This window comes from Ammospiza nelsoni, chromosome 10 (genome assembly GCF_027579445.1).
Source record: "Ammospiza nelsoni isolate bAmmNel1 chromosome 10, bAmmNel1.pri, whole genome shotgun sequence".
NCBI lineage: Eukaryota > Metazoa > Chordata > Aves > Passeriformes > Passerellidae > Ammospiza > Ammospiza nelsoni.
The window spans coordinates 15,075,301-15,101,275 of record NC_080642.1 but is presented as its reverse complement, the minus strand read 5'-3'; the positions used below and the strand labels follow the sequence as shown (position 1 = coordinate 15,101,275).

The 25,975-nt window shown below is 39.2% G+C and overlaps 1 protein-coding gene across 8 annotated transcripts in view; it reads right to left on the bottom strand.

The window, feature by feature from the left end:
* The window catches only part of TRIP12 (thyroid hormone receptor interactor 12), a 77,820-nt gene that overhangs the window by 17,093 nt on the left and 34,752 nt on the right, over positions 1-25,975 (bottom strand). For 6 of the 8 annotated variants that reach the window (XM_059479353.1, XM_059479355.1, XM_059479358.1 and 3 more), the window contains 23 exons: positions 25,051-25,850; positions 16,140-16,245; positions 14,775-14,911; positions 13,771-13,854; positions 12,333-12,428; positions 11,224-11,372; positions 10,871-10,906; positions 10,691-10,786; positions 10,174-10,266; positions 9,873-10,034; positions 8,182-8,250; positions 7,903-8,068; positions 7,087-7,204; positions 6,790-6,946; positions 6,333-6,486; positions 5,577-5,805; positions 4,740-4,858; positions 3,999-4,206; positions 2,899-2,999; positions 2,604-2,778; positions 2,084-2,225; positions 1,049-1,240; positions 220-371 (listed from right to left, as the gene is read on the bottom strand). In XM_059479353.1, coding sequence (XP_059335336.1) covers positions 220-371; positions 1,049-1,240; positions 2,084-2,225; positions 2,604-2,778; positions 2,899-2,999; positions 3,999-4,206; positions 4,740-4,858; positions 5,577-5,805; positions 6,333-6,486; positions 6,790-6,946; positions 7,087-7,204; positions 7,903-8,068; positions 8,182-8,250; positions 9,873-10,034; positions 10,174-10,266; positions 10,691-10,786; positions 10,871-10,906; positions 11,224-11,372; positions 12,333-12,428; positions 13,771-13,854; positions 14,775-14,911; positions 16,140-16,245; positions 25,051-25,850 — 3,741 coding nt within the window. The remainder of the gene's footprint in view (positions 1-219; positions 372-1,048; positions 1,241-2,083; positions 2,226-2,603; positions 2,779-2,898; positions 3,000-3,998; positions 4,207-4,739; positions 4,859-5,576; positions 5,806-6,332; positions 6,487-6,789; positions 6,947-7,086; positions 7,205-7,902; positions 8,069-8,181; positions 8,251-9,872; positions 10,035-10,173; positions 10,267-10,690; positions 10,787-10,870; positions 10,907-11,223; positions 11,373-12,332; positions 12,429-13,770; positions 13,855-14,774; positions 14,912-16,139; positions 16,246-25,050; positions 25,851-25,975) is intronic. The other 2 variants (XM_059479356.1, XM_059479357.1) reach the window with 2 other exon arrangements.

Sequence of the window (25,975 nt, the reverse complement as noted above, 5' to 3'; positions counted from 1 at the left end):
TCAAGATGGTAAGCAAACATTTAGTAAAATATTCCATCTTCCATTGACTAAAAAAAACCCAACTGTGTCATTGCTTCTGTCTTTAACAGGGTCAGAAGTTTCCACTACCTCCTCTTGTAATTGTACATCTACTTGTACTCGTCCTTTTAGTGTTGCTCGAAACAAGTTTTCGAAAACCAAAGCTTCCAACAAAACTGTTACCTGAGCATTAATCCTTACCTGCTCCCTGTTCCATTTCCACTAGGGAAGTCATGCACTTTCACAGGAAACTGTTCCATCTGACTGAGGCAGTTGTTCATTTTATGGACTAATGCCAACAAAGGTGCGTTTTCTAATGGCTCTAATCTTCCAAGGGGCTCTTCTCCAGGAAGCTGAAATACAGTCCAGTCTTTAGTTACCTGCTTGAATTAAAACATCCTTAACAGTTTATACATTAATTAAGAATCCTTGCTCTCACTGAAAGTAGCAGCAGTATCAGGATGAGTAAATGACACAAGTTTATCAAAGACCTGTTTCAAAGAATGTACTTTTCTCTCCTTTTCAACTGAATAGCGCAACAGATTTTAAGTATTCACCCTTAACCATGAAAAACAAGCTTTTTAGAAGTTTTAGTTATCTGCTTTTCTCTCTTCCACTTCAAATTTCTTCCTTTAAAAACAGAACACTAGTATCTTGCAGTATTTAGTATCTTGCAGTATTTAGTCCTAAGTGACAACATTACTATCCAAATGCTTTGCATATCAACTTCTTAGAAGACAGAAACAACTTTTAAGTTGTTTAAGACTCAGACAATTGGCCATTTTGGCATTTTTTTCCACTGCTGCGTAGAACTTTCTGTAATTACAGGTTGTTCAAAAAGTTCATCACCTACAAAGACAGTGAACAACGTGAAAGTTACAGTGTTATACAACTTATACATAAAAAACCCATTCTTTCTGTATTCCACCTTTAAGGTAAGGTCCACACAAAACCTCTCAGATGGTTTTTTGAGAAAGGAAATCAGAGAAAGACAACCAAGAATGCCAAAAAAATAAGCAAGAAAACTTACTGGAGAAGAAAAAAATACATGAAGAAATCTTTTCAATCTGATATCCCTGCTAACAGCATCTTTTTCACTTTTAGATGTCAAATAGAGCAGCAGTTGTTTAACAAACCCACTATGCTGGATTTCAAATGAGGAGACGTCAGATTCCGAGACAATGCTACGGATTTCTACAAGGCACTCTGTTCCACCATCCACCTGGAAAACATGAAGAGTGTTTTACTACCCAGGTATTACAGGCTTAAGAAATGCTAGCTTTCTTTTCACTGCATGGAACAGCTCTAAAGGGTGGGGGGAAAAAAGGAAAGTCTGGAATGTACAGTAACTCAATACAAGCGGCAATGCAGGGCAAATAATCTGAGGATAAGCACGTCTCTGTTCAAGGGGAGACATAACTGGCAACATCTACATTTTCTCTACTTTAAGAGAAATACAAAGTCCCATTTCTATCTTATGCAAGGTAAAGATAAGCTCCAAACAGGGATGCTTTCTGTTTGGGGGAAAAAAGCCACTAACAGAAGCCTAACAACTCAGACTGCTGCATGTTTTACACGACATCTATGTGGGAGAGAGGAGGTGGGAAAGTTTCATATTTTAACGATTGCTCAGATCAAAGTACAGAACACAGTTCAGCTCTTGTGCTGTTTAGAAGTTACATGTTTGGACCACCTATCAAGGAGCACAAATGTCTGAAAAGTAAGGCTGAAGTTCTTGACATGCAACCACATTTACCTCAATCTGTATTTCTTCTATAATTTTAACAAAATGCTGCTTCCTTCTCCTCTTCCCCCAGTCTCAAAGTTCATACTATAACCAGTATTGTTCTTTAAGAATAAAGTTAATCCCTGACACTTAACTGCAGAACTTTTGAATGTGAAATGCTATGCAAATGACACATTGCTAGGATGGGTCTTTTATCATAAAGTGGTGTGTGTCAGAGCATACACACTCATTCTAAAAAATTACTCCAAGTCATAATGACTCATAAGTCAAGGCAAGAAATTGCTGCCCCCCATTCTAAGTAAGTTTGCCACATCTAACCTGGAGGTTGAGTTGTTCAGTTGCAGTGCAAAGTCTCTGTAATACATTTAGTGCAGGATTGCTTCCATCCATGTTTTCAGAACTAAAGTAATGTTCTACAAATTTATGGGCTTGCTCCTTGATCCAGCCCTTAATTTTTTCTCTGTAAAGAAGCACACAAAAGGCATTTAGCCACACTTAGCGTTTGCATACATCAATATTACAAGTAAATACAGCCTGAGTATAATTTTCTCCATGTTAAACAGCAGTCACAGAAAACCCTTGCTTTCACTCCAACATCATGAAGTACTTTTCTCTACAGATCACTTCTTGCATTGTTTTTCTCAGTTCTCCAATTTTTCCCCACCATGCAACTTTAAACTATTCAGAAGTTATTCTCTCTACCTTAATTTCTTGATTCTTTTCCCAGAAATTTTTTAACTCTGGTTAAGCTCCAACTTCTTTGTAGGTGCTACCCTAATCACGTGATCATAGTCAACATCATGTTACAAGTACTGTGATATTTTTTGTGTGTGTGTACCTGTTATTGGAAATGGTATCCTTGGAAGCAGCCCTTGCAAGACCACTTACTCCTGCTGTTCGTGCTGGTTCAATATTATTACTGTTGGACTGTGTGCTTAATCTTCCCCATGTTTTAGGATTCAAACTTGCCAAGAAAGATGATTTAGGAGACTGTGTAGTTGTAGGGCTTTTAGCTAGAGGAAGTAAACACAAAACTTAAGAGAATCAAGAGGTTTATCACAGGTAACTCTTTCTGCAGTTTATAAGTTTACTTTAAAAGGAGATAAGAGTATCATATGTTCAGAATTATTTACCTTGATTGTCTACTTTGTCATCATCTCTTGGAGGGGAGTATTTTGGTCTCCTTGGCCCTCGTTTTGGCAGTCTTTTTCTCTTTAGAACATCACTCAGTCGTCTGCCCAAATTTAAAAATAAAGTTACTTATTTCCACCCACAAACACATACACATGCACACACCCCTCTCTCAGTTTAAGATGCATCTGCCAACTACTTCCTTGAGAGGTAAAGAACAGGTTCCATCCCATAACAAGGATATTCACTAACTCCATCCGGTAAGAAAGAGTTTGGCTGGCTGTCATCTCTCTATTATGAGCAGGCAAGTACAGTCAAAAGTGACACTAAATGGCATTTTTTCATGATTTTCATGCTTTAATTTGTATAGCCATTTGTTTGTCCATTCATTTGAATACACTTAAAATGAAAAAAAAAATTCCACAAATCTCTACCGAATAAAGACCAACCAACATTGGATATTTGACATGCCTCCCCTACAAAAGCACAGAAAACACTTCTCAAACAATTTGTGGCATAGAAATGCCATCATCTTCTACTCATCAATCACTACATTTCACAAGTTCACATATTTCAATTCTTGTTTAAAGTGACAAATATTTGACCTTTAAAATAAGAGCAAACTAGTAATTTATTCCTACACTGTATTTTAATTCTAGAAGTGTTCAAAATTAATGCCTTTCAACAAAACTTAAGGACAATTTATTTTTTCTCCGGTCTCCAGCAGAAAGGAACCATGCTCCATAGCTCTGAAAGAATCACTGTCCTCAACAGTTAGATGTGAGATTACAAGCTGTTGCTCTTGACAGTCTCCTAAACCAGAAAATTATTTAATATAATTATGACCTAACTATTGGGTCACTGCTTTATTTCCTCTTTTAAACATTTAATATAAAATGTATCAAAACTACCCATTGAAAAATTCAACATCACTTCAATTCAGTTCTTTTGAGGAAAATACCACAGTGAAATGCAGATGACAATGTGGGCAGCCCATGTTACCCCAGACATTTTTTTACAAAAATAAGGCAAGAAAAACCCAACACCCCACAAGAAAGCACCAAAGGCAGAATGCAGATTACGCTTCAGGAAGTGTACTTACCCCTGTGGGCTCAGATCCAAGGAATCCTCCCGGCTGTGCTGCAAGCTGGGAGAGCCCAGATCTGCAGCTGCATTGCTGGCAGCAGTGGCTGTCCCAGTACTTATGGTTGTAGTGGTTCCCAGCGTCCCTGACCCATTGGTGCATACTTTTGGGGGGCTTGTTAGCAAAGCCTCAGACTCTGCCAAGTTTTTCACTTGGTGCATCACCCCTTAGAGAAAGAAAAGATCTTGGTTTGGTGGGTTGGTCTGGGGTAGGGGGAGAGGAGGGGTGGGGTAGAGATGTGGTGGCAGGAACAAAGGTGTTTGAAAATGTAGAACTGAATGCTACTTGAACCTCTGCTTTGAATATGGCAGTATTTGCTCACCCCACCCATCAATACCAAGCTTTAAAAGCAGTTCAATCTTTTCTTCAAAAAGTTAACCTACGTAGTTTAAAAATAAAAAATTAGAACAGTAGCTAAAGAAACCCCAAGTGCAAAGACAAGTACAAAGACTTCTTCAGCCTAAGTGAGTTCACCAGTATCCAGTAAGCCTGTACAAACTTGCTTCAGACTCTGAAAACACAAGCTTGTTTCCTCCAGAGTCTGGGCCAGCTCCTCCCTAGTAGTATAAAGACATCTTGCACAGGTCTGCCTTTATTACTCAAGAACAATACTCAACTTTTACAGCTTGGGAAAATAGACACACATTTTTAAAATACTACATAAAGAAGTGAAGAGAAAAAAAAGAAACCACGATTTACCTTCTCTTCTGAAGTAAACACTAAAAATGTCAGGTAACTTTTGCATTAAAATCTCTGCCATCTGCAGGGCTCCAACTACTATCTTAAGGTCTTGACTCGACAGCATGGAGGCAATATGACTAAAACAGATAATTTATTAGAATTAGCTTTGTGGGGTTTTGGCTGAGTTTTTATTTTTAAATCAAGTCAGTTCATCTTGCATACACAGCACTGGAGACTGAAAGCAAACAAACTTCACAATGCTTTTATAAAAGCTATCAATAAAAAGACTTAAACAGCTCTCTTCCTACCTATATCACTTTTACCAAGTTTTAACATAGCATAAAGGAGCGAGTCTTTTATAAACATGTTCTGGAACTCAGTACTGTCTCTGAAAAACTATTTGGTTTATTTTCCAGTTGCATCCTCAGATCCCCAACTTTACCTGTAACATGTAGGAGAGGTTTCATGAATAAAACTTACCAGTTGAATGCTATTAGTGTCTGTTACTGTTCACACTGTATTACCTCAAAGTTATCTTGCTCTCAGAATTTCATAGGCAAGTCTTAGAAATCAAAAAACCAATAAAGGAAATATTTGACACTCCTAGTACACACAGCCAGAGGCCACCTAAGTTTCCAGTAAGAATGTCTAGCATTGGCAACTACTGTAAAATCTATGATGCAAAAAAAAATCCTGCAGAGCTGGCAGCCTCAGCTTTTGAAAAATAAGTAACACTTTTAAAGTAACACTTTTAAAGTATCATTTTCCCCTGAAAAAGATGATTCAAAAAAAGTAATCTAAAGTTTGAGCTGTAAGCTCAAAATTAGTTTCATTTGCAGCACTTAAAGAACCCACCTTGAAACAGCATGGTTTTTCAGCACATCCTTCAGAAGTTCAGCATCAGCAAAATAAATTATCCTAAGAATTGCTCTAAGGCACTTGTGTCTAACAGCAGGTCCAGCTGAAGAACTATATACTTCATAAAGAACACCAAACAGTGTTTTGATAAAGGATTTTGCCAGTTCTGGGTCCTCTTTCATTAATTGTGCTCGAGCATCATCCTTCTTCAATTCCGAATGTCCACCTGTGAGAAAGTGCACAACAAATCACTGGACAACCTTTGCATCTCTGCTCTGACAATTACTTTCTTTTGTTAAAACTGATTCAGTTCAGCTCTCAAATTGAGAAAATTCAAGAACCAGAAGTCAAAGTGAGTAAGAAGGTACAAAACTTCCCCTTTCAAGGAGTTTAATATTTTTTTTCTTCAGTTTTTTTATGTATTTCTGTATAACAGTAAGAAGCCCTCACAGTCTTCCTTAAATAAAAGAGCTGTAAGAACAGAATTGTTTCAGAAATCCCAAGCCAGGAACACCCCCAGCTCCCTCTCAGTTTGATACTTTTTCAGGTCCCAGGAGGAGCTTACATGTTAAAAAGCACACATGTCAATAGTATAAGCTTTGTTATGAAATTTTCTACATTCATGTAAATCAGAATAGTTTGATGTTCCACAGAAGCCGTAAGAAATTCATTCATTAAGAAGTAAATGGCTGCACAACCCAACATATATTAGCCACAGCTAGAGAGCCCAGGTGTTTGCTGAGCTGTACTTACTAGTGTTTGTACTGGCTAAAGGGTTTGGTTTTCGCTGAATGGCACGAGCTGTTCCAGTATCCTCATTTATTTGCTGCATAGAGTTAAAATCAATAGTATAGACACGCCCAAGCGTAGACAGGCTTATCTCATCCTCACCAACCTGATGAGCTGCCTAAAATCAAGGAAGAATATAAAGTTAAGAAACCCCTAATAAACAGAAAACTATATAAAAGGTGAGGAGAAGGGTAACAGTAGGAAAAACAGTGAAAGAAATTCAATAAGAACAGCAAATAAGTGATTTGGTATGGCTGAACACCAAAACAGTGCAATATTACAGCAGGATGTTTGAGGAAACTTGTGTTTCTTACTCAGAAAGATCAGGAGTAGTATTTTTAAAGAGAGAAAGCACTCAATTCCCTATACAACCGCATGCAGATTTGAAAAGCATCACCACACAAAAGTGTGGAATTACTACCTCTATTATCCGACTATCAATCCTGTTATAGGGATGCCAGAGACCCCTGTCATCTCGCCATTGCCATATTGCACCATCTGTATTTTGTGCATTTCCTTTCTTTAGCATAGTATCAACAGCAAAGATCCCCTCTTTTGGCAGGCAAGGCATCAGTTCACTGTAAAGAACATTAAAACAGTATTTTACTACAAGTATACAATCAAGTCCATCTAAGCTGAAAACTGTTCGCCTTATTTTAGTCAAGTTAAGGATTTTAACATACCAACCACACCCAAAACCTAGCACTGCAAGACTTACCAGATAAGAGAAGTAAGTTCATAAAGTTCTTGAGGACTTCGTGGAACAAGGTCAATTTGTTCTTGACAACTCCCATTTGAGGCTCCACAAAGGAGGAAGTGAAGCGTTTCTGCAATATCTATAAAAAATTATTATTCATGAGACTGCCTGCATCAGATATGGATTCCATTTTCTGTTGGACACTACACAAAAGAGGTATTTACTGCCCAAAGCAGAGAGTGGACTATAGGACAAAAGTGTTTCTTTGAACACTAAGAAATGTGCTTGTTCTCAGGTCTGGAGTTAGTGGCTTTTTTGGGTTTGTTTCTTTCCTTTAAGGGACAACTAGGGGAGAAATACCACTCAATATACAGGACACAGAAGAAAACAGGGAAAGATACAGGGCAGATGAAGGGGTCAGTCAAAATTTGTGAGATGGAACAAAAAAAAAAGTGACAACTAAGACAGCTCTACACCAATTACTTTTGTCAATATTTTCCCCTAGAAGAAGTACTTAAAGCACATCGTTCCTCCACATGGTCACAACTAAGAAAAGAATTATTTAGCTTGCATTGGAATGAGAATAGCCTGTGCAGCCAATACAGACTCAAAATTAAGTGAGCACTGCAGTGGCAACAGCTAGGAAAAAGGATAAAAACCCCTCTGGATAAAAGCTTTCAACAAAATTTAAACAACTTTTTATCCCAGGGGAAACATACTAAGAGAGAGAAAAAATGAAAGAACAGAATATTTATATAACCAAGTGCATAGAGGTCCACACTGACTGTAAGCATCCAAATGAACAGGCCCCCTAGAACATGGAAAGTAAGAACTCACTTTGCTTCATAAGCTGGACTGCAAGTGTGGGGCAGTTGGAGCACATCAGGGAGAACATGCGCACCACCATGATGAACATTCCTGAGCTCAGGATAGGAGGTGTCACGACCAGGAGCTGCTGGATATTTGTCAACAAGTCCTTGGAAGCAACCTGCTGCAGCAAGTTCTTCAAGGAGGGAACAACAAAATGGGAAACATTAGTCCTTGAAAGGTGAGCCCTCAAGAGAAACAGGGTGGGTGGAGAAGAAAGCAGAAGTGCACCCCCATCCACTCCCTTACCTCTTCATGCTGGAAGTTGTCCACTAGCCGTGCAAAACACAGACAAGTGCTTTCAACAGACTTTTTGTCCTGTTATAACAAAGTTTTATTTAAATTGAAATATTTTAACTTGCATTAGAACAAGCTGCCATTTTGAGGCATTCATAAAGTTTCTCCAAAAGGGCCAGTCTAATCACATTTTACACAACATTACAGCTCTCACTTTTAAACTCACTGACAGTCTTAACTGACCTCCTGATACAGCTGTGCTTCCTACATATTCCCTGGGAAACACCCCTCCTCTTGCAACACAAATACCTTTAGGGACCTTTAGAGATTAATAAATTAATCTCTAAATAGTCCTTCTGAATAGTCCTGGATTCTGAAAGGAGGAAACAATAGGGAAAAACTGAAGTAACAGGAGTTATAGATAATAAGCAGGAGTGAACACTACTATTCTACAGACTACATGAAGCCTGATTTTGCTATTATGCAGCACATACAACACAGCAAATTCAAAGACACAAGTAAAGACTGCCTTGAAAACAGCTTTGGTTAAAAGTTCAATGAAATGCTCAAAAAAGTTCACCTGAACATAATAAAACACTAACTGTAAGGGTAGCTGAGCAATGGAAGAGGTTAGCCTGAGAGATTAAGTCTCCATCCTTGGAGATACTTAAAAACAGAAAAAAAAAACAACTCATCTGGACATGCTCCTGACAATCTGCTCTAGCTCAACTTGCAGGAGAACTAGGACTAGGTAACAGGGCTCTCTTCCAACCTCAACTATTTTGTTAAGAGCTAACGCAAGATTCTTTTCCAGAAAATTTCCACTTCAAAATTTCTTGAAATCTTACTTTGGTGGGTTGTAGCTTCTCTTCAGAGATCAGGATCAGTACTTGTCCCTACTACTGGTGAGAATGATGCTTCCTGTTTCTAGAGTACAATCTAAAGCTGTCATTTGGCTTCTTAGAAGCTGCCTCAAAGATTCAAGCAGTCTTTCAGCAAGACAATGTAGGCAAAATTAAGAACAGCACAAGAATACATAAAACCATTACCTGGAAGCTTCCAATTATTTGCATTTGTTAACAAACAAAATATTTCTCCTTTTTCATCTTTTTAACAGGGATCTGCCAACCAAGCAGATCACCAAAAATCTCTTTTGCAGCAGCAGTTATTGTACGTGCTCATTTATAAACACAGCAGCACTGCATGATACGTAGCCCTTAGGAGCCCCTTGATTTCAGAATCATCACTTCAAACTACTGTACAAAAGCAGGAACTTTTTAAAAATGCCATAAAATCCCCCAGAAAGTTAAAGCACAAAAAAACCACAAAAACTGAAACAGAGGGTGTTCTGATTTAAAGTGGGAGAGAACCTTGTAACTCATCTGTTAAGAAAAAATAAAACCAGTAATGCTACTGGACTTCTTCTCACTGATATCCTTGTTCTTACAAGGACTACAAAACCATTACTCACGCTTTGAGTTAAAGTATCTTATTTGTCTTGTTTTATAAAATGTCACAGTTACAGGACCACAGAAGGTCCATATGTACATTGGTATATCAGAACCTGACAGTATAGAAACGTGAACTCAATTATCACCTTGCAAAGGCAAATAATACACAGCAAAGAAACAGGTATCTGAAGACATCTTTAAACTGCTTTCAGATCAAAATCAAGATGTTCCATTTTTTAAACAACTTCTTACCTGATGGGTTAGCCTTTGTGTTAGCAGTGGCAAAGAGTCTGCCACAAAGTGAAACTCATCAGGTGTTATACTCTGGCAGCAGTTGGCAGCAATAGCTAGTGCATTCCTTTGTGCATTTATACTGAAGAATTCCAGATACAGCAAACAGTCTGCCAACCCACCCTGTAACAAAACAAACAAACATTTTCACTCTCAGTACTGCTGAAGTCACAGAAAGTTGTTTTCTTATTTCATCTTCACAGAAGATCACAAAGATGTAGAGCTGGCAGAGGCAAACCTGCCCTGTTTTGGTTGTACTTACTGCCTGCAGAATGGCTTTACTGTGCCTGCGTGACAACATCTCCAGGGCTGTGAGCGCCTGCTCTGCCACATCAATGCACTGGATAACTTGCAGCTACAAGAAAACAAAAAAGCTTGTACATCAACTTCTTAACAGATTTTCAAAAATAATCATATTGATTAACACTCAGATACACAGCCTCTACCAAGACCCATATGCTAATGAAGCCAGCTCTGACTAAGTCTGACAGTCTGAGGCTACCCCAGCCACGGAGCTACTCCAAGGGGTAACAGCTCATTTATTTACACATTTTGTATGTTTGTGACACCAATCCAACAAAAAGTTCTCAGGGAAGGAGAGAGCACTTTTCAGTAAGGGTGGGAGCAAAGATTAAGCCTGGCTTTAGAAGCTTATCATGCACTTTGTATTATCTTGTAAACCAGGAAAAGAAGCCACTATCTTAATGGAATTTTCTAAAGTTAAAACAAACTATATAATCCCCTCATGCTGTTCTATCACTGTTTTAATTTCATTTTACCTTTTCCAAGAAGACAGGAATGGCATCTACCACTACAGCAGATGATCTGGGAAGTGCTTCCATCATGTATGTTAAGGCCCGACACGCATGATTCATCTATTAAACACACAGATATTTGATTTTAAGTTCAGATAACATTTTAATATTTCAAAAGCTTCTTAAATATCACAAACTACTTACAATGTCAAAGTTGTGCTCCATCTGCAGCAGTGTTATCTGTTTAAAAAAAAAGTATTGTTTGTTTAAAAAAATGTATCTAGATGATATCATAAAAAGGGTACAAATCACTACAGTAGCTTTTGAGTCAGGATTTTGGATTGTTAGTAAGAATTCCAAAAGAACCACTGCCTATTCATGAGCTATTAAAAATTAATAAGACTATAAAATTTAGCAGAACATCCTCTCAAAACCAAATAATAAGATAGATACACACACACATTAAGAAGACAATATAAATAGTGATGATTTAATTTAATCAAGACATTGAGTGAAATATTATATCTTACAACAGAAATCTGAGATTAAATCTTTACCAAAGCTGGTACAACACTCTTGACTGGAAATCCTCCTAATGTTTCTTCATTTCCCATAACCAACAGCTGGCACATCTCAATCACTGCCTGTAGTTGCTGACTTTCATCAGTGGCTTGGAGACCTTGTAAAAGCTGTTGAGCTTTAGAACCTAGATATCCAGAAAAAAATTTAGGAAAAAAGGTATTAGAAAGTGTACAAGGGAACTGTTATGCTATACTTCTGCCAGAGTGGAAGACCAGAGATAGTTTGTTTTCCTCTGTATTTGTAGTTTCATTTCCTTTCCCTGTCATAAAAAGGGGGAATAGGGAAGGGAGACAAAAATCTCACTCTTGGCTGCCTTTCCAGTGCAGACTGGTCAGCACAGGGAGTCCGCCACACTGCTCAGCACAGCCATCTTGCCAACCTACAGCAGGAACCCACACCACCCCACCTTTGTGCAGCACCCCTCAGTTAATACAGCACATGGAGCACCCATGAGACCCCATCCTCTTCTTGGCATGCAGTGTAACAGGCTGCCTCTGGCTCTCCTGGGAAGCCAGACATGGGCTGGAAGGTGCACATCTCATCCAGCTGCATAGCGCAGACCTGGTGCAACAAGTCTGACCCACATTCTCACTGACACAACGTCTGAAGGAAATCCATTCTGTCCAAAACTGAAGACACTTTTGAACCTAAAACCAACATAATAACTTAGAACTGACATCCACTAATTGTTTTAAAGCTAGCTTAAGCATTTGTTTAAAGCTAGCAAAAAACCCAAGGGGGTTGGAGAGGTCTTTTGTTAAGCAGCCCATCATGCAAAAGAAAAAGATAAGAAATGGGTGAAAAGGCAAGAACCCTCCCTTCCCCACCTAGAAGGGAACATTAAGATGCCCCAAAAAAGAAAAGCAAAGAAATACAGCTAAGGCAAATTTTTCTTCCTTAAAGGAAGACAAGCAAATTAGAATTGTTGACAAGTGGTCTAGCACTATCATGACATACAAGTCTCCAACATGTAAAATACTATATTAAACTATGAAGCTAATACAAATATTAGATTTACTACTGGCTGAATTCTACTAGTCTGGAAGTGGAAAGAATTAAGTCAAATTAGACAAACTTTGCTTACTAGCTCCACTTCCAATTGTCCTGTGGAAGAGCTGCGACATCCGAGGACCAAGAGGGCCAAACAGGTGAGGAGGAAGACCCCTAGCCTCTAATAGAGCTAAAAGCAAACAGAGGATAACAGCCATTGTCAAAGCTTCTATGTATATTTTTAAAAGCTTAAATTCCGTGATGTTATCATTTAAGACTACTAGAATGTTGATATTTAAAGAGTTAGGATTAGATGATTGCAGCTACCTCGATTTTGAAAAAACACCAAAAAGATGACCTTAAAGGAACAAGTAACTGATTTTTGTTTGTGTCAGAGCAATAAGGTCCTTTACAAAGTCACCCGCTGAGTTTGCACAGCTGTGTATTTCACAAAAGTAACTTCCTGTATTAAACTGTTACAAGCCTAGAGCCAGAGCAGCAGATACATCTGGCTGCAATTTCAAAGCTAAACTCAAACTACACAGGATAGGTTAAGCTTATCTTCATGTTTTCAGGACCTGCAGCACTACTACTCTGGAAAAAAATGGCACTGAAAAACAGGTTCAACAGCCTTATTTGCTGACGAGCAGGAGAGGAAGAACTCTGGTAAGTATTAGAGGGTTTCTCTTCTGATTGATTTTTAACACTTTGTTACAGTACTGTTACTTAAGCTAAACTAAGTGGGTGATTCTGATTTTTACTGCAAGCAACCATCACTACTGCTGATCATTAATAGTGAAAATCAATTTAGCCCAATATTTCTAATGCATACCTATACTTGCTAAGAACTATAAGCAAGTGAACAGATACTGACAGCACTCCCACATTAAATATACAGATTAACAAACACCTGTCATTTGCAAGGGAGATGATGATCTCAGGACTCCCTGCAATGTAGTAGCAAAATCATTAGACCAGTTGCAGGACATGCATACTGAGTTTATACCTGTCATACTCTCTGGTTTTGAGAGACCAGGCTTCTTTAGCCCAAGCACAAAAGCAAGCATTTTAAGAACATTCAGACTTTTTTTGGTCAAAGCTTACAGCAACATGGGTATCAATGACAAGCACAAAAAAAAAAATGTTATCCAGAAGCAGGCAGAGTATAACCTACCCTCTAAACTTAAAACATGCTTGCAAAGAATATTTTCATATTTGAGCTTACACACTTGATAGGACTGAGTTCTCAGTTCTCTCCCCTCCACCTCCTCATAGAAAACTATCAGAAGTAGGGTATTACACACCATTTAAATGAATAAAGACACTATCCCACCCCCTTCTCCAGACATGCTTGCATCTTTTGTGAATTAAGGGCTTGTAAATCCCTGATCAGAATTGCTGTGAGCAGAAACATATTCACAGACACTGAAACAAAATAGAGCCTTCTCACTTGAATGTAATACAGAATTTGTGTAGGTATGGTTATTTACAGGCTAACAAACAAAAAGGTAAATTAGTGACAACTTTTATACCTTGTAGTCTTCCCATCTCAGAATCATCTGACTCACTTTCTCCAGAAGTTGTCATACCTACAGCTCCAGCAACAGAACTAGAAGCTAAAGGAACAATAAGAGATTAATTAATACAAGTTACAGTGTCTTTAAAGCCACAAAACTCACATCCAAATAAGGCTCCACCATCAAAACCGCACTCTGCATTTAGTGCTGCCACCCGCAAACTCCTGTAAAACTTCCAATTTAAAACAGAGCAGTCTAGAGTTCTAGCATTTCCAAAAGCTGAAGAGAATGGCTTTATCAACACAAGATAATGAAAAAAAAATACAGCTAAGTCCATAAAATTAAGTTTCAGACAGATTTACCTGTACCCTTAATAAATGTATACCCTTCTTAATTGAGTATTATGCCATAGTTTCCATACTACTTTCTGTACTCACTCTTAGAGTGAGTTATAGCATAGAATGTTTAGTATTTTCTACCATTCAGTATAATTACTGCATAGTTCCTTTGAGCTCACTAATTATGGTCAATTGATAAAATTATCATCTAAAAGAACTGTGCAAGTAACAGAATTCAACTGGTCACAAATTTCTCCAGTACACACATGCTTGCAATTTCAACAGAAAAGCTGTGGAATATTCAAGTAGTTTCAACAGTGGTTTACAAGTAACACTTGCCTTCTCTATTCTGAACAGTTTTATGTATTTTCAGTTGATATTTATGCTGGTATTTATCAGCAGAAGTTACTTTTTTTTAAAAGTAGCAGAAGCTTAAAAGCTAACATGTGGATTACTGGATATAGTTTGGATACTACAAAAAAGCATAATTGAAACATGTACCAAATAGCCAAAAAAATCACGCTCGAATATAAGGATCCCTCTGACTCAAAAATCTTCCAGCATTATTTACCAGCTTAAACAATTGCTCTTCAGAACTTCATCCATTTAACTATTTTTAAATGCTTAGAATTTTATACTAGCAACTGTGCAAAAAATTCCTTAGTTTAAGTTCCTTTTCACCTGCAGCTCCCTGGGGAGGTTCATCTGTCCGCGCAGCTGAAGAGTTAACTCCATCCTGGTTGTTGTCAGGATCAGCCATCTTCTCCTGTCGGCGAGCTTCAGCTGCTCCTCTTTTGCCCAGGCCAGAGCCTCGCCGACTAAAAAGTTTCAAAACACAAAATTTCAGACCTTGTGAACTAAAATAAGAGATTTACTAATGCAAGCCCACTAAAGACTATATAATCTTTATGTACATCACTGCCACAACATTGTACAAATGAGCAATTTGTGGAAGAATCAATCTTCATAAAATTATCCAACCTCTCTGTACACTCCCTGCCCTGCACCATGGCAGTGATTTGTTTACACTAAGGCATTAAACATTTCAAGACCAGGCAGTGTACTAAAATATAACAGAGAAAACGAGCAAGGTTAAAGTGACTGTTATAAGTCATACACACATTTGGGAAGACTGATGATTGACGCCAATGAACATCTTTACAGGAAGTTCTGAACTACTAAAAGCAAGAAGACGACTCTGACATTCAATTTGGTTTTCAGAGTCAGAACAAGCTTGAGAGGATGAGTCTATTTAGATTTGCAGTTCTAAACACTACAGCGTTTATTGCCACAAATACATCTGCCTTCAAAGTAAACAGTCAAATTCAGATATGCACTTGACAACAAAATCAAGACTCCAGAAGTGGTTTTTTAATGGTGTGGAAGGGGGAAAAGAGGATGTGCTAGAAGTACTAAACAATCTAGGCATAAGAACAAAAATAAAGTTTGTTAAGGCTTCCTACATTTAGTCCCACAATATATGCAACTACAGAAGTTTACTGCATCACAGGATACATAAACTCTCCCCTCCCATTTAATCTTCCAGCTGTTTAAATTTACTAATTCAGGACTACTCCTCCTCCTACTTATACTACCAAGAAGTACATTAAGTACTTAGATGCAGTTCAGACGAAACTGCTGACAAGCTGAGTCAGCTTAACAGTGCCCCTATTAAAACTGACTCCTGTGTGGTACCACGAAGACTTCTTTTTCAAAACAATTATCTATTTCACTATTCATGAGACAGTAGTTCAGCACTACTGTCTCTCTTCTTAAACACTTTTCTAAGGACAGGATTACTTAAGTTTGTGATGCTGGCTTTGGTTGTTTCTCTTCCTCCACCTCCACAGCTGGGCGACTTACTGGAAGTCTGATGGTGAAAAACTCTATGAGCTATCTATGACACCAGTGTACAGAGTAATCCAGCAGGCCTGAAAAGCTACAGCTGCTTTTACAACAGCCAAGTCAGAGACAGCCAAGGCATGCATGGAAATGACACGAATACCAGCTCTCTGTAGTAACAAATTTCATTTCTTCAAGTTTTACCTGGTGCTAGCACAGGAGCCCGTGGTCTTTTGCCGTGTGCTCCGCCGTAAACTGGGGAGCTCCGCAGGTGGTGATTCACTGCGCTTCTTTGTGGATTTTCTTAGACCTAGGCAATGTGTAAAGAATTGAGAGTAAATCAGTCTTTAAATACACAGTAGTTCTACAAAGAAATTAAACTTTTGTGTACAGAAAACCTCCATGCAGAAGAACAGCTTCTACATAAGAACCACAATAAGCCCACATCAATTGTAGTCAGCCTACATTGAACTGCTACACCAGCAAAAGAAAAGTTCAGACATTTACTTTTACTTATTGACTTAAGTAGTACTAAACTCCAAGTTTTCATGTAAGTACCTTTTACTAAACTATATATAACAGCTATAGAGCATTTTTCTCATGCTAAACAGGTATCACATTATGGGATACAAGAGTATTATTTCTACGTTTCAGCAATTAAAAGAAGATGCTTTAGGCTTAAACAGAAAAAAAAAGAAACTATATTTCAAGAGGGAAGGCAGTAATGGTTGCAATCTCAAATTTTAGTCAGTTTTATTCACACTAATCTGGCTTAAAAATTACTGTCTAAATCAGAACCATGCTCTCCTCCAGGAGTCAAGCACTGTCAGTGCTGAGAGCTATCCCAGGTATTATTTGTGCTCCTATTTCAACTACAGCCCCCTCTTACTGTCATAAGGCCATCCTTGATGTAAATAAGCAAGCACATCCTCATGGCTTTGGAAAAGCAGTTCCAGTGTTTAATTTACAAGCATTTCCACCACTGAAAACCGACCCAATTAATAATAATTTGCTCTAGGTGACAAAGCCATTGTTCTGGTAACATCCCACCACAGAACCAGGTTAAACACAGAAAAACCCCATGCAATATAACATTCTCAGATGATTCTCAGCAAGCTTAGTATCAGGTTGAAATATCCAGTGGCAGCTTCCAAAGCACAAAACTGATAATTTAGGGTAAAAATCAAAAATTTTTATCAGGCCCAGTCTGACATCGCAGTGACCCCATCCACACACCTCCACAATAAATAAACATAATAGAACAGAACATCGTAACATTGAATTCAGACATCTTATTACCAGAACAGATGTAAACAATTTTGAAAAGTAAGTAAGATCACTGCTCCCTCTTCTGGCAACAAAGCAGAAATAAAACACACTTAAACATGCAATGCATTTGAGTTCAGAAGTTAACAAACTAGCTCCTATTTCCTTAATCCTAAAACATTCCAGGAATGCAGAGTTGTGGTACTGAGGGATGAAATTATAACTATGCAGCTTCTGACTGGACATTTAACAGAAAAGGAAAAGTGATCTATAAAACTATAACTGATCTGGCCAATAATGTGTCCTTTCAAACACCACAGCATATGTGACCCAGAAACACAATGCTGTGTGCAGTTAAGGTCTATGTAGATGAAGGTTAACCTGATATTCATGTATTTACCACACACTTGGCTTAACAACTCAAGAAATTTGGCAACCTTAAGAAAAAAACAATGTTCTGTAATTAAAAGCCACCAAGCACTGAACTGAAGCAGGCAGTTGCTTGAATTTCCACATGGTCTGTACATATAGTGCAAATGCAACTTTTTTGAATATTTAAAAAGTAGCGGCATATTTACTACATGTGCTTTGAAACCAAAACTGTAAGTTGAAGTTACCACCTCACAGACTCAAACCTTACTTACATATAGTATATGTAACAGTGGGGGTGAGAACAGGACATATGTGACAGGAAGAAACACGTCATAACGTAGAGATACAAGACAAAACTCATTTGAAATGGTTGCAGCAGGATCCCATGCCATAGCTACGCTTCACAAGTACTCAGAAGTACAATGATACATCAACATTTCCCTCAGAGTTGGTTGTATTTTACACTAGAAAATGCATTCTTCAACTGGCACTAGGTATAGCACTGTACTACTCCACAGGTAAAATGTGTTGGCCCCACTGAGTTCAGACATACACTTTCTCATATATAACACACATGGAAAATTAGGTTACTCAGTACCTGTAACACTACAGTGAAATTCTAAGTGAAATGCACTTTTGCTTTACATTAGAATAAAATAATCACCTTGATACAGTAGACTTCACTAGAGGAAAAAAAAAGCACATTTTCATCCTTTATGTCAGCACACCATTTACTACTTCAAATTTGTGGGTAGTCATTTTCAAGTAATCAAACTTAAGTTAGGTAACTTCATATTAGCTTAGGACAGGGACAGGCTGTTGATGAGACACCACACATCCACTGTAAGTGAAGGCTGACTTAGCTTATATCAAAACAGGATTTCTGCTAAGGGCAAGAGTTTCACAAAGCAGCAGAGCCAGCTCAACAGCTCACTGTTGTTTAAAAGTATGGCCCATCCATCTCTTATTTTTCCCAAATCAATCCCAAGATGCATAAAGTACACATCTAACACACTTTCTTGTTTTAGTATTCTGCCAGTTTGGTGAGCTGAGCTTGCTTAAGGGTCAGATGAGTACATACACCATCAAGCAGTAGGACAAAGATGTAATAAAATAGGTTGTCCTTTTCCATAAGTGGCATTAAAAAAATTAGCTGAGCCATTTTTTTAAAGTGAACTACTTCAGAGGGTTGTAGAGAATGTACAGCTACCCACTTACTGCTTGGTGGCTGAGCTGCAGAATACATCACACCTTGAGCATCCAGAAACACTGAGCACATTTTTCCCCGCTGTTCAAGAATGTTCTACTTGGCAGATCTTTCTTTTCCCCAGTCTTTACTTTTCTGTCTCCGAGCATCTACCAGGATACAACTGAGCTTCTACCTCCCCCTATTTATTTTAAAGGCTAAAAGAGAAAGCAAAGAAAGTCCTCTCACAGCATGTTCCTTTGCTGCTGTTCAGTGCCACTCTGCCCTTAAGAAGCCTTCTTAATCAACTTTAAGTCAATCATACTCTTACCACCTGCATCTTCTGCAAATCCTTTGAGTCTTCCCAATACCATAACTTCAGGACTGCTAATCTCCAGACTGATTCTTCCTCCCCTCACTCACATAGTCATTAAAATTTGGGATAGCCAGCACAGCCTCCAAACTGAAGGTTAGTCCTGTGTCTTTAGGAGCTGCAGGAGGCTGAAAGTGGCAAGTATTCACCAGTGTTCAGGAAAATGAGATTAAGGATGCCCTGTGTATGCCTGATGGAGGAAAGCACTGGCCACACTGTCACAGACAGTCAGCAAGGGTTCCCAGAGGAATTGGTTTGATGTTCATCTCCAGAAGTTGCTTACTTAGCACCATTTCTGTAATACATACAGCAATTGTCACAGACCCACAGGAAGCAACCTTCAGAGACCATCCAACACCACTGCTACAACAGGTTAATCAGTCACATCCAGGCACATTTTGAGTATCTCCAGAAAAGCAGACTCCATTGTCTCTCTGGGCAGCTGGCTCTACTGCTCTGCCACCCGCCAGGAGGTTTTTCCTCTTAGTCAGTGGAACTTCCTGTATTCAGTTTGTGTTCTCTGCTGCTTGTCCTGGGGCTGGGCATCACTGAAAAAAGAGTCTGGCCTAATCTCTTGACAACCACCCCCAAAGTGTTTGTATGCATTGGTAAGTCATCTTCTCTCCAGGCTAAACAGGCACAGATATCTCAGCCTTTCCTTACCAGAGATGCTCCAGTCCCCTCATGACCTTCATTGCCCTCCAGAGGACCTTTTCAGTAGTTCCTTGTCTTCCTTGATCTGGGGAGACCAGAACTGGACACAGCACTCCAGCTGAGGCCTCACCAAGGCAGAGTAGAGGCGCAGGATCAACTTCATTGATCTGTTAGAAGTGCTCTTCCTAATGCATCCCAGAATTTTATTTGCCTTCTCAGCCACAAGAGCTCACTGCTGGCTCATGCACCACCTGTTCTCCACCAGGGCCCTCAGGTCCTTCTCCCCAGAGCTGCTTTTCAGCAGGTCAGCTCCTAACCTGCCCTGATGTGTGACCCTGCACTTGCCTTTGAACTTCACCAGGTTCCTCTCCACCCACCTCTGCAGCTTCTCCAGGTTTAGCTGAATGGCAGCACAGCCTCTGGTGTATCAGCCACACCTCTGACTTCTGTATCATCAGGCTTGCTGAGGTGCACTCTGTCCCCTTATCCAGGTCATTGATGAACCAGCAGAACAGGACTGAACCCAATACTGACGCCCTGCCAGCTACAAGCCTCCAAGTGGACACTGCGTGCTGATCACAACCTCTGAACTCCGCCATCCAGTCAGTTTTTAACCCAGTCCATTGTCACACATCTCACCCACACTTCCTGAGCTACAAGGATGCTACAGGAGACAGAGTTAAAAGCCTTGCTGAAGTCAAGACAGACAACATCCACAGCTCTCCCTTCATCTACCTACTTAGCCAGCCATTCCATCACAGCAGACTATCAGACTAGTTAAGCATTACTTCCCCTCAGTGAATCCATGTTGACTACTACTGACAACCTTCTTTTACTTCACATGCTTAGAGATGACAATGCAGGATGAGCTCTTCCATCATGTTTCCAGGCATGGAGGTGAGGCTGACCATAGTTCCCAACATCCTTTCCCTTGTGCTTTCTGAAGTGACAATGGCTTTCCTCAGGCATCCCTGCTGTTCCCCATAACCTTTCAAAGATGATGGACAATGGCTTAGCAGTAACATCAGCCAGCTCCTTCAACACTTGTAGGTGCATCCCATCAGGGCCCATAGATTTGTGGGTGCCAAGTTTACCTAAAGGATCTCTAATCCAAACCCTTCAAAGAAAATCATGTTTAAGCACCTGCAAGAACTTCGAGAGTGAACTTCATAATTAAAGTAGAAGCACAGGCTTTCTTATGGCAGACATATATTGCTTATGCCCTGACATCATCCTATTTTGCATGCCAAGCACTCATGTTTATGAGTCAGAAGGAAAATACATTCAAACAGGCTAAACCTGAAATAGCACAGCCTAACAAATCAAACTGAAATATCTTAACTTCACATTTAAGTGTGTTTACTTGTCAGCATTTCTTAAGGAAGATTTTGTTGTGCAAAAGAAAAGTTCTGAATGCAGCTGTACTGTAACCACTTATTAAGTCTGAACATATTACTCAAGTCAAAACAAAGTTAAGACAAACTTTCACAGTTCATAACCCAGAAAGCCCTTCATGTGCAGTTCAGAAAGGCAATCAGGAGTGATTTACTTGTTAGGACTGGAATTTCAGTCTTCAGATTGGCTCCTGTGTGAGGCTGTTCTTCTCACCAGTTGAGAGAGGGTAAAAAGAGCTGTAGCAGGGGAAGGCAAGACAGCCTCCTGTTCTTGCAATCTTCCACTATCACCCTCCCTCAGTACCAAACTAGACATCCCCAGCTCTTATTAAAGCCCCACACAGCCTGTCATCACAATTAAACAAAGTATCTCCAAGCTAGCCATCTTACTGCCTCAATCCCAAATCCACAGTTCCAAGGCTCTAACTACTGTCACCCAAACCAGCACTGTACCCACAATCCCAAATAAACTGATTCAGAGCACTCTTTTCTCCCTCACCTCTGCCAAATTCCTCAAAGGAAGGAGTTACATACCATTCACACTCCATCTTTATGTTCACGTGGTTTTTCAGTACATACACCAATAACCTCCCTAACCCCCCAAATCTCCAAGTATTAGGTAGAGACAAGAGCTGTCCCAGGCAGGGACAGCTATCCCAAGTTACCCTGCTCTTAGCACTGTCCCAGCCATTGCTGCCAGCATCTTCCTACCTAGGGGCAACAAGACAATACACAAAGGACAGCAAAGATTTCCCCAATAATGGAAACATAACTGAGTTTGATTTTATATTGTTGCATAATCAGTTACATGACCCAATTTGCAATGTTTGAAAAGCCCCTCCAACATATATGGCCTGAAAGGGATGTGAAAATAGTCAAGTAACAAGAACAAAATGAGAAACTTGCTTTCTTTCTCTCTTCCCCCTTTCCACCGTGAAGAAATATTCAACTACTCAAATAGATGTGAAGAGCTTCAGTGTAGCCTGTTTTTATTATTCCAATATACTCTTTAGTTGTCATTCAGTGATATCACTGCTCTGTTATGGAGACTGCTGGGTAGAGCTTAACACTCTGAAAGTCACCTGGGCTGGATTTAACACCTATTAAGCTATCCAGGACGGATGGACAAGAAACCTCAGAGTATTGTCCTCATTCTCCTTCAGCATGTGAAAAACTTCTGCAAAGATGGCAACCATGTTTCTCCTCATTCTTCTCTTCAGCAGAGTAAGTCAGATCAGCTGCTGTTATTTTTCATTCAAAGACCACAACCCCTAACAATGATTCCTGCCCTTCTTAAACTGCATCATCTCCAGAAAATAACAGCATTGCAGTTATATAAACATGACTTACCAGATAGGGCTTTCAGAACCTGGTGTAGTGGAAGGTGGCCCTGCCTGTGGCAGGGGTTTTGGAATTTAAGATCCCTTTCAACCAAACCATTCTATGATTTTATATCAGCCTGAATAATCCCCTCCCCCCCTCCTCCCACTTATTTTCCTAGAGCCACTTCCACATATAATTTTCCTGATGTTATTGCAACTCTTATGTTTTCTTTTTTGTTTATCTCCCACTAATTCTATAAGCCCTATTTCAGACTTCTCCAAACATGTTTCATAACATATACACCTATAAAAGCCTATCAAGTTTAAGCTTTACATTTCTACACAGAATTACTATGATTTCTAAGGATTTGTTTCAAGGTAGAAGGGTGTACACCTCAATTTCATCTACACCACTCTTTGCTTTCCTGCTTTACAAAGCCCCACAGTGTTAGTATTTGTGTGAGACATCACTTTCTTCTGCTCCCTTATCCCCTAAGGTTATTGGTCTGCTACAGAAAACAAATTTGAACTCACCTATTCTTTCTCAAAAACCTACCCTAGTGGTTCTTTTTTTTTCATGTTTTCACAACACTTCTCAGCATTATGCAAAATGTGCATTTTGTTAAAAAACTTCAAATTTTTCCAAATAGTTTGAAAGTGTATGTCACACACACTTTCTCTTTTTTAAAAAGACTAAGCTAACAGTAGTTATTATTGATTCCAAGATCACCTCAACCTCTTGTCAGAGAGCACTATTTGAAAGGCTGAGACTGTTTGAAAATATCATAGTTTAAGACTTCTGTTCTAGGTTGGGCTCTTACAGGGATATCTGGTGATCAATGACATTTACTGGAGTATATTTTGCTGAAATCTATGGTAAAGGGGCATTAGACATTTTAGACTTCCTAATATCACCTGTCAGTACCTCTCCCCTCCCTCAAATTGAAATGGTATCTACAGAAAATAGTTTGGTTCTCCATCACATGTAGAAACATCTCTCACCATGCTTGGTGCCTCTTAGCAGTGACATTTTACACACACACCAAGTCCCCAACACCTTGGTTTTGTCACATATATTCGAGGACCTTCTGGCAAAAAACCTTTAGCTCTTCTATGACCTGAAAGTTAAGTCATAGTATCTTTCTCAGTTCAGTCTTTGCAGTAACAGTTTAGGCTCAAATTATAAATGCTGTTCTCTCAAGGTACACAAGACATACACACACAATCCTTTACATTGTGCTATTCCACCCTTCCCTTTCTCATTCCTTCCAGAATTTTTTTAACTTATCACATTAATTAGTCTCTGACTTCATCTTCTTCTTCACTTGCTGGAGGTAAATTCTCTTTCTCCTTCTTGTTGCCTTTCTTCATTGCCTGTAGTCTGACTTATTTCAGAACTTGCTGGTCGTTCCCATTGGTCCCTGACTTCTACTCACTTCCCTCTCCTTTCACCCTGTGCAAATTCAGAGTTTTGATTCTGGAATTCATCACCTGGTAGCCTTGAATCACAGAGCAGGTAGGGGAAAAAAAACTTTGTTGTAAAGCAAATAACTCTTCTCTCCTCAAATGCCATTCTTCATCTGTTAGGTGAGGTCATTCCAGAATCAATACTCCAGTCATGCACACTAGCCAAAACACACCTGTAAATTTAACAGACCTATGTTGAATCTACACAAAGACATACAGTTGCTTTTGATTATTTCACCTACTTCCAGCATTAGTATTAGGTATGGATGTGTCCCCATTCAGACAAGCTACTTGTGATCATGCCTAAGTAAAGGAACAACAGTAAGCAAGCTTAGGAATCAACCTCTTACCTCAAGTTTAGAGAATGCAAGCAGTAAATAAATGATTCAAAAGACAACGACAGTAAAACACTTTAAAAAAAAAATTGTTCAAGACAACAGAGTTACAAGCATATCTGCATACTAGCAAGCAGGTGCTCTGCTTGGAAACAGCCTGCATTTCTCAGTGATCATGTTTAGGATCAGTAGCTGCTATTCAAACTCAGCACCAGAGAGAAGCCATACTTTGTAAGAACAACTTAAAAAATAAAGTGACTGATACCCCCAGCACTATGTACACCAGGTTTACAAGACTACAGTTCTTAAATGTCAGATCCTCACAAAAAGAACAAACAGGGAAGTCTCAAAGAAGATACCTCATAGGCTCTGTTTTCCAGCATTTATCATTCCCACTTCCAAACAGAAGACTTAAGAAAATAAGGGGGAATAAACTCTGACAAAAGGAATATAATCAAGAGTGTTTTATAACATATATGCCCCCATCACAACATCTAATTATTTTGCATGTATTTTTAAAATTGATTTGTTAGACACAGAAGCAACTAAAATCCACAGAACACTGTCTGAACTTAAATTGTCTGCTTTAGCTGTCAATTTCAGTCACAGCTTTACTTAACTCAGCAGAACATACTAAAAATTAATTTCTAGGAAGATCATAAGCAGCTTGAAAAAACAGAAGTATTTGTTTAGAAGACTTGATTTTAAAACATATGTGTTTATTCTTCCAGAAAAGAATGACTTACTTGCTAGCTTAGCCTGTAGTCCTGAAGGTCCAGGTTTTGATGTCTCCGACTTGGAAGAGCCTGGTAGAGACAGTTTTGTTTTAGGGAGACTGACTTTGGGGCTAAATCGAGCAGCCCAGTCAAACTTTGAAGAGCCACCTGTTTTACTTGGTTCTTTGTCCCTGCTACTCCTTCTTGGACTGGGGCTGGATGCAGAACGGGAACGTCTAGCCTTACTCTGGTCCTTTCCCTGTTTCACTCTGGCACCCTGAGGAACAGCAGAAGAAGCAGAGGCAACAGCAGAAGAGGAGGAGGAGGTGGAAGCTGAAGAAGAAGAATCGGTGATGGTGCTACACCCAGCTTTGGCTGAGGTCACCGATTTTGAAGCCAGCTTGGAGACTTTTGCTGACTTTTCTTCAGTGCCAGTTGATTCAACTGATGACCCACTCTCTATACAAGACAGATTCTCTGTCCTTTTCCTTTTCTGACTTCGGGAGCTACCAGCAGCTCCACCCTTTCTGGTGTGAGCCTTGCTTGTTGATGGCAATTGTGTAGACTTGGGCTGCTCTTGGTCTGAGTGTCTTCTCTTAGATTTAGTATGTGGCTTGTTAGTTTCTGAGGAAGTTTCAGTGTGTTGAAGTGCTTTGGGTTTTTTAGCAGAGCTAGGAGAATTGGTCCTCCTGTAATCTGGACTAGCACTGCGTTTAACTCCTCGAGAATTGTCTTTCTTAGGCACTTGCCCCGTTTTTTGCTTTTCTGAAGTATTGACTCTCTCTGGATCTTCTTGTTGTGGTATTAAAACAGCAGATGAACTACAGCCTCTGTAGAAGTAAGCAGGAACAGCATTAGAGTTGAACTCAAGAAGCCTCACAGTTTGTAAGAATTCTGCATGATAAATGTCATCATTGTTTAATAATAAAGGATATTGCATGTAAGAAACACTGTT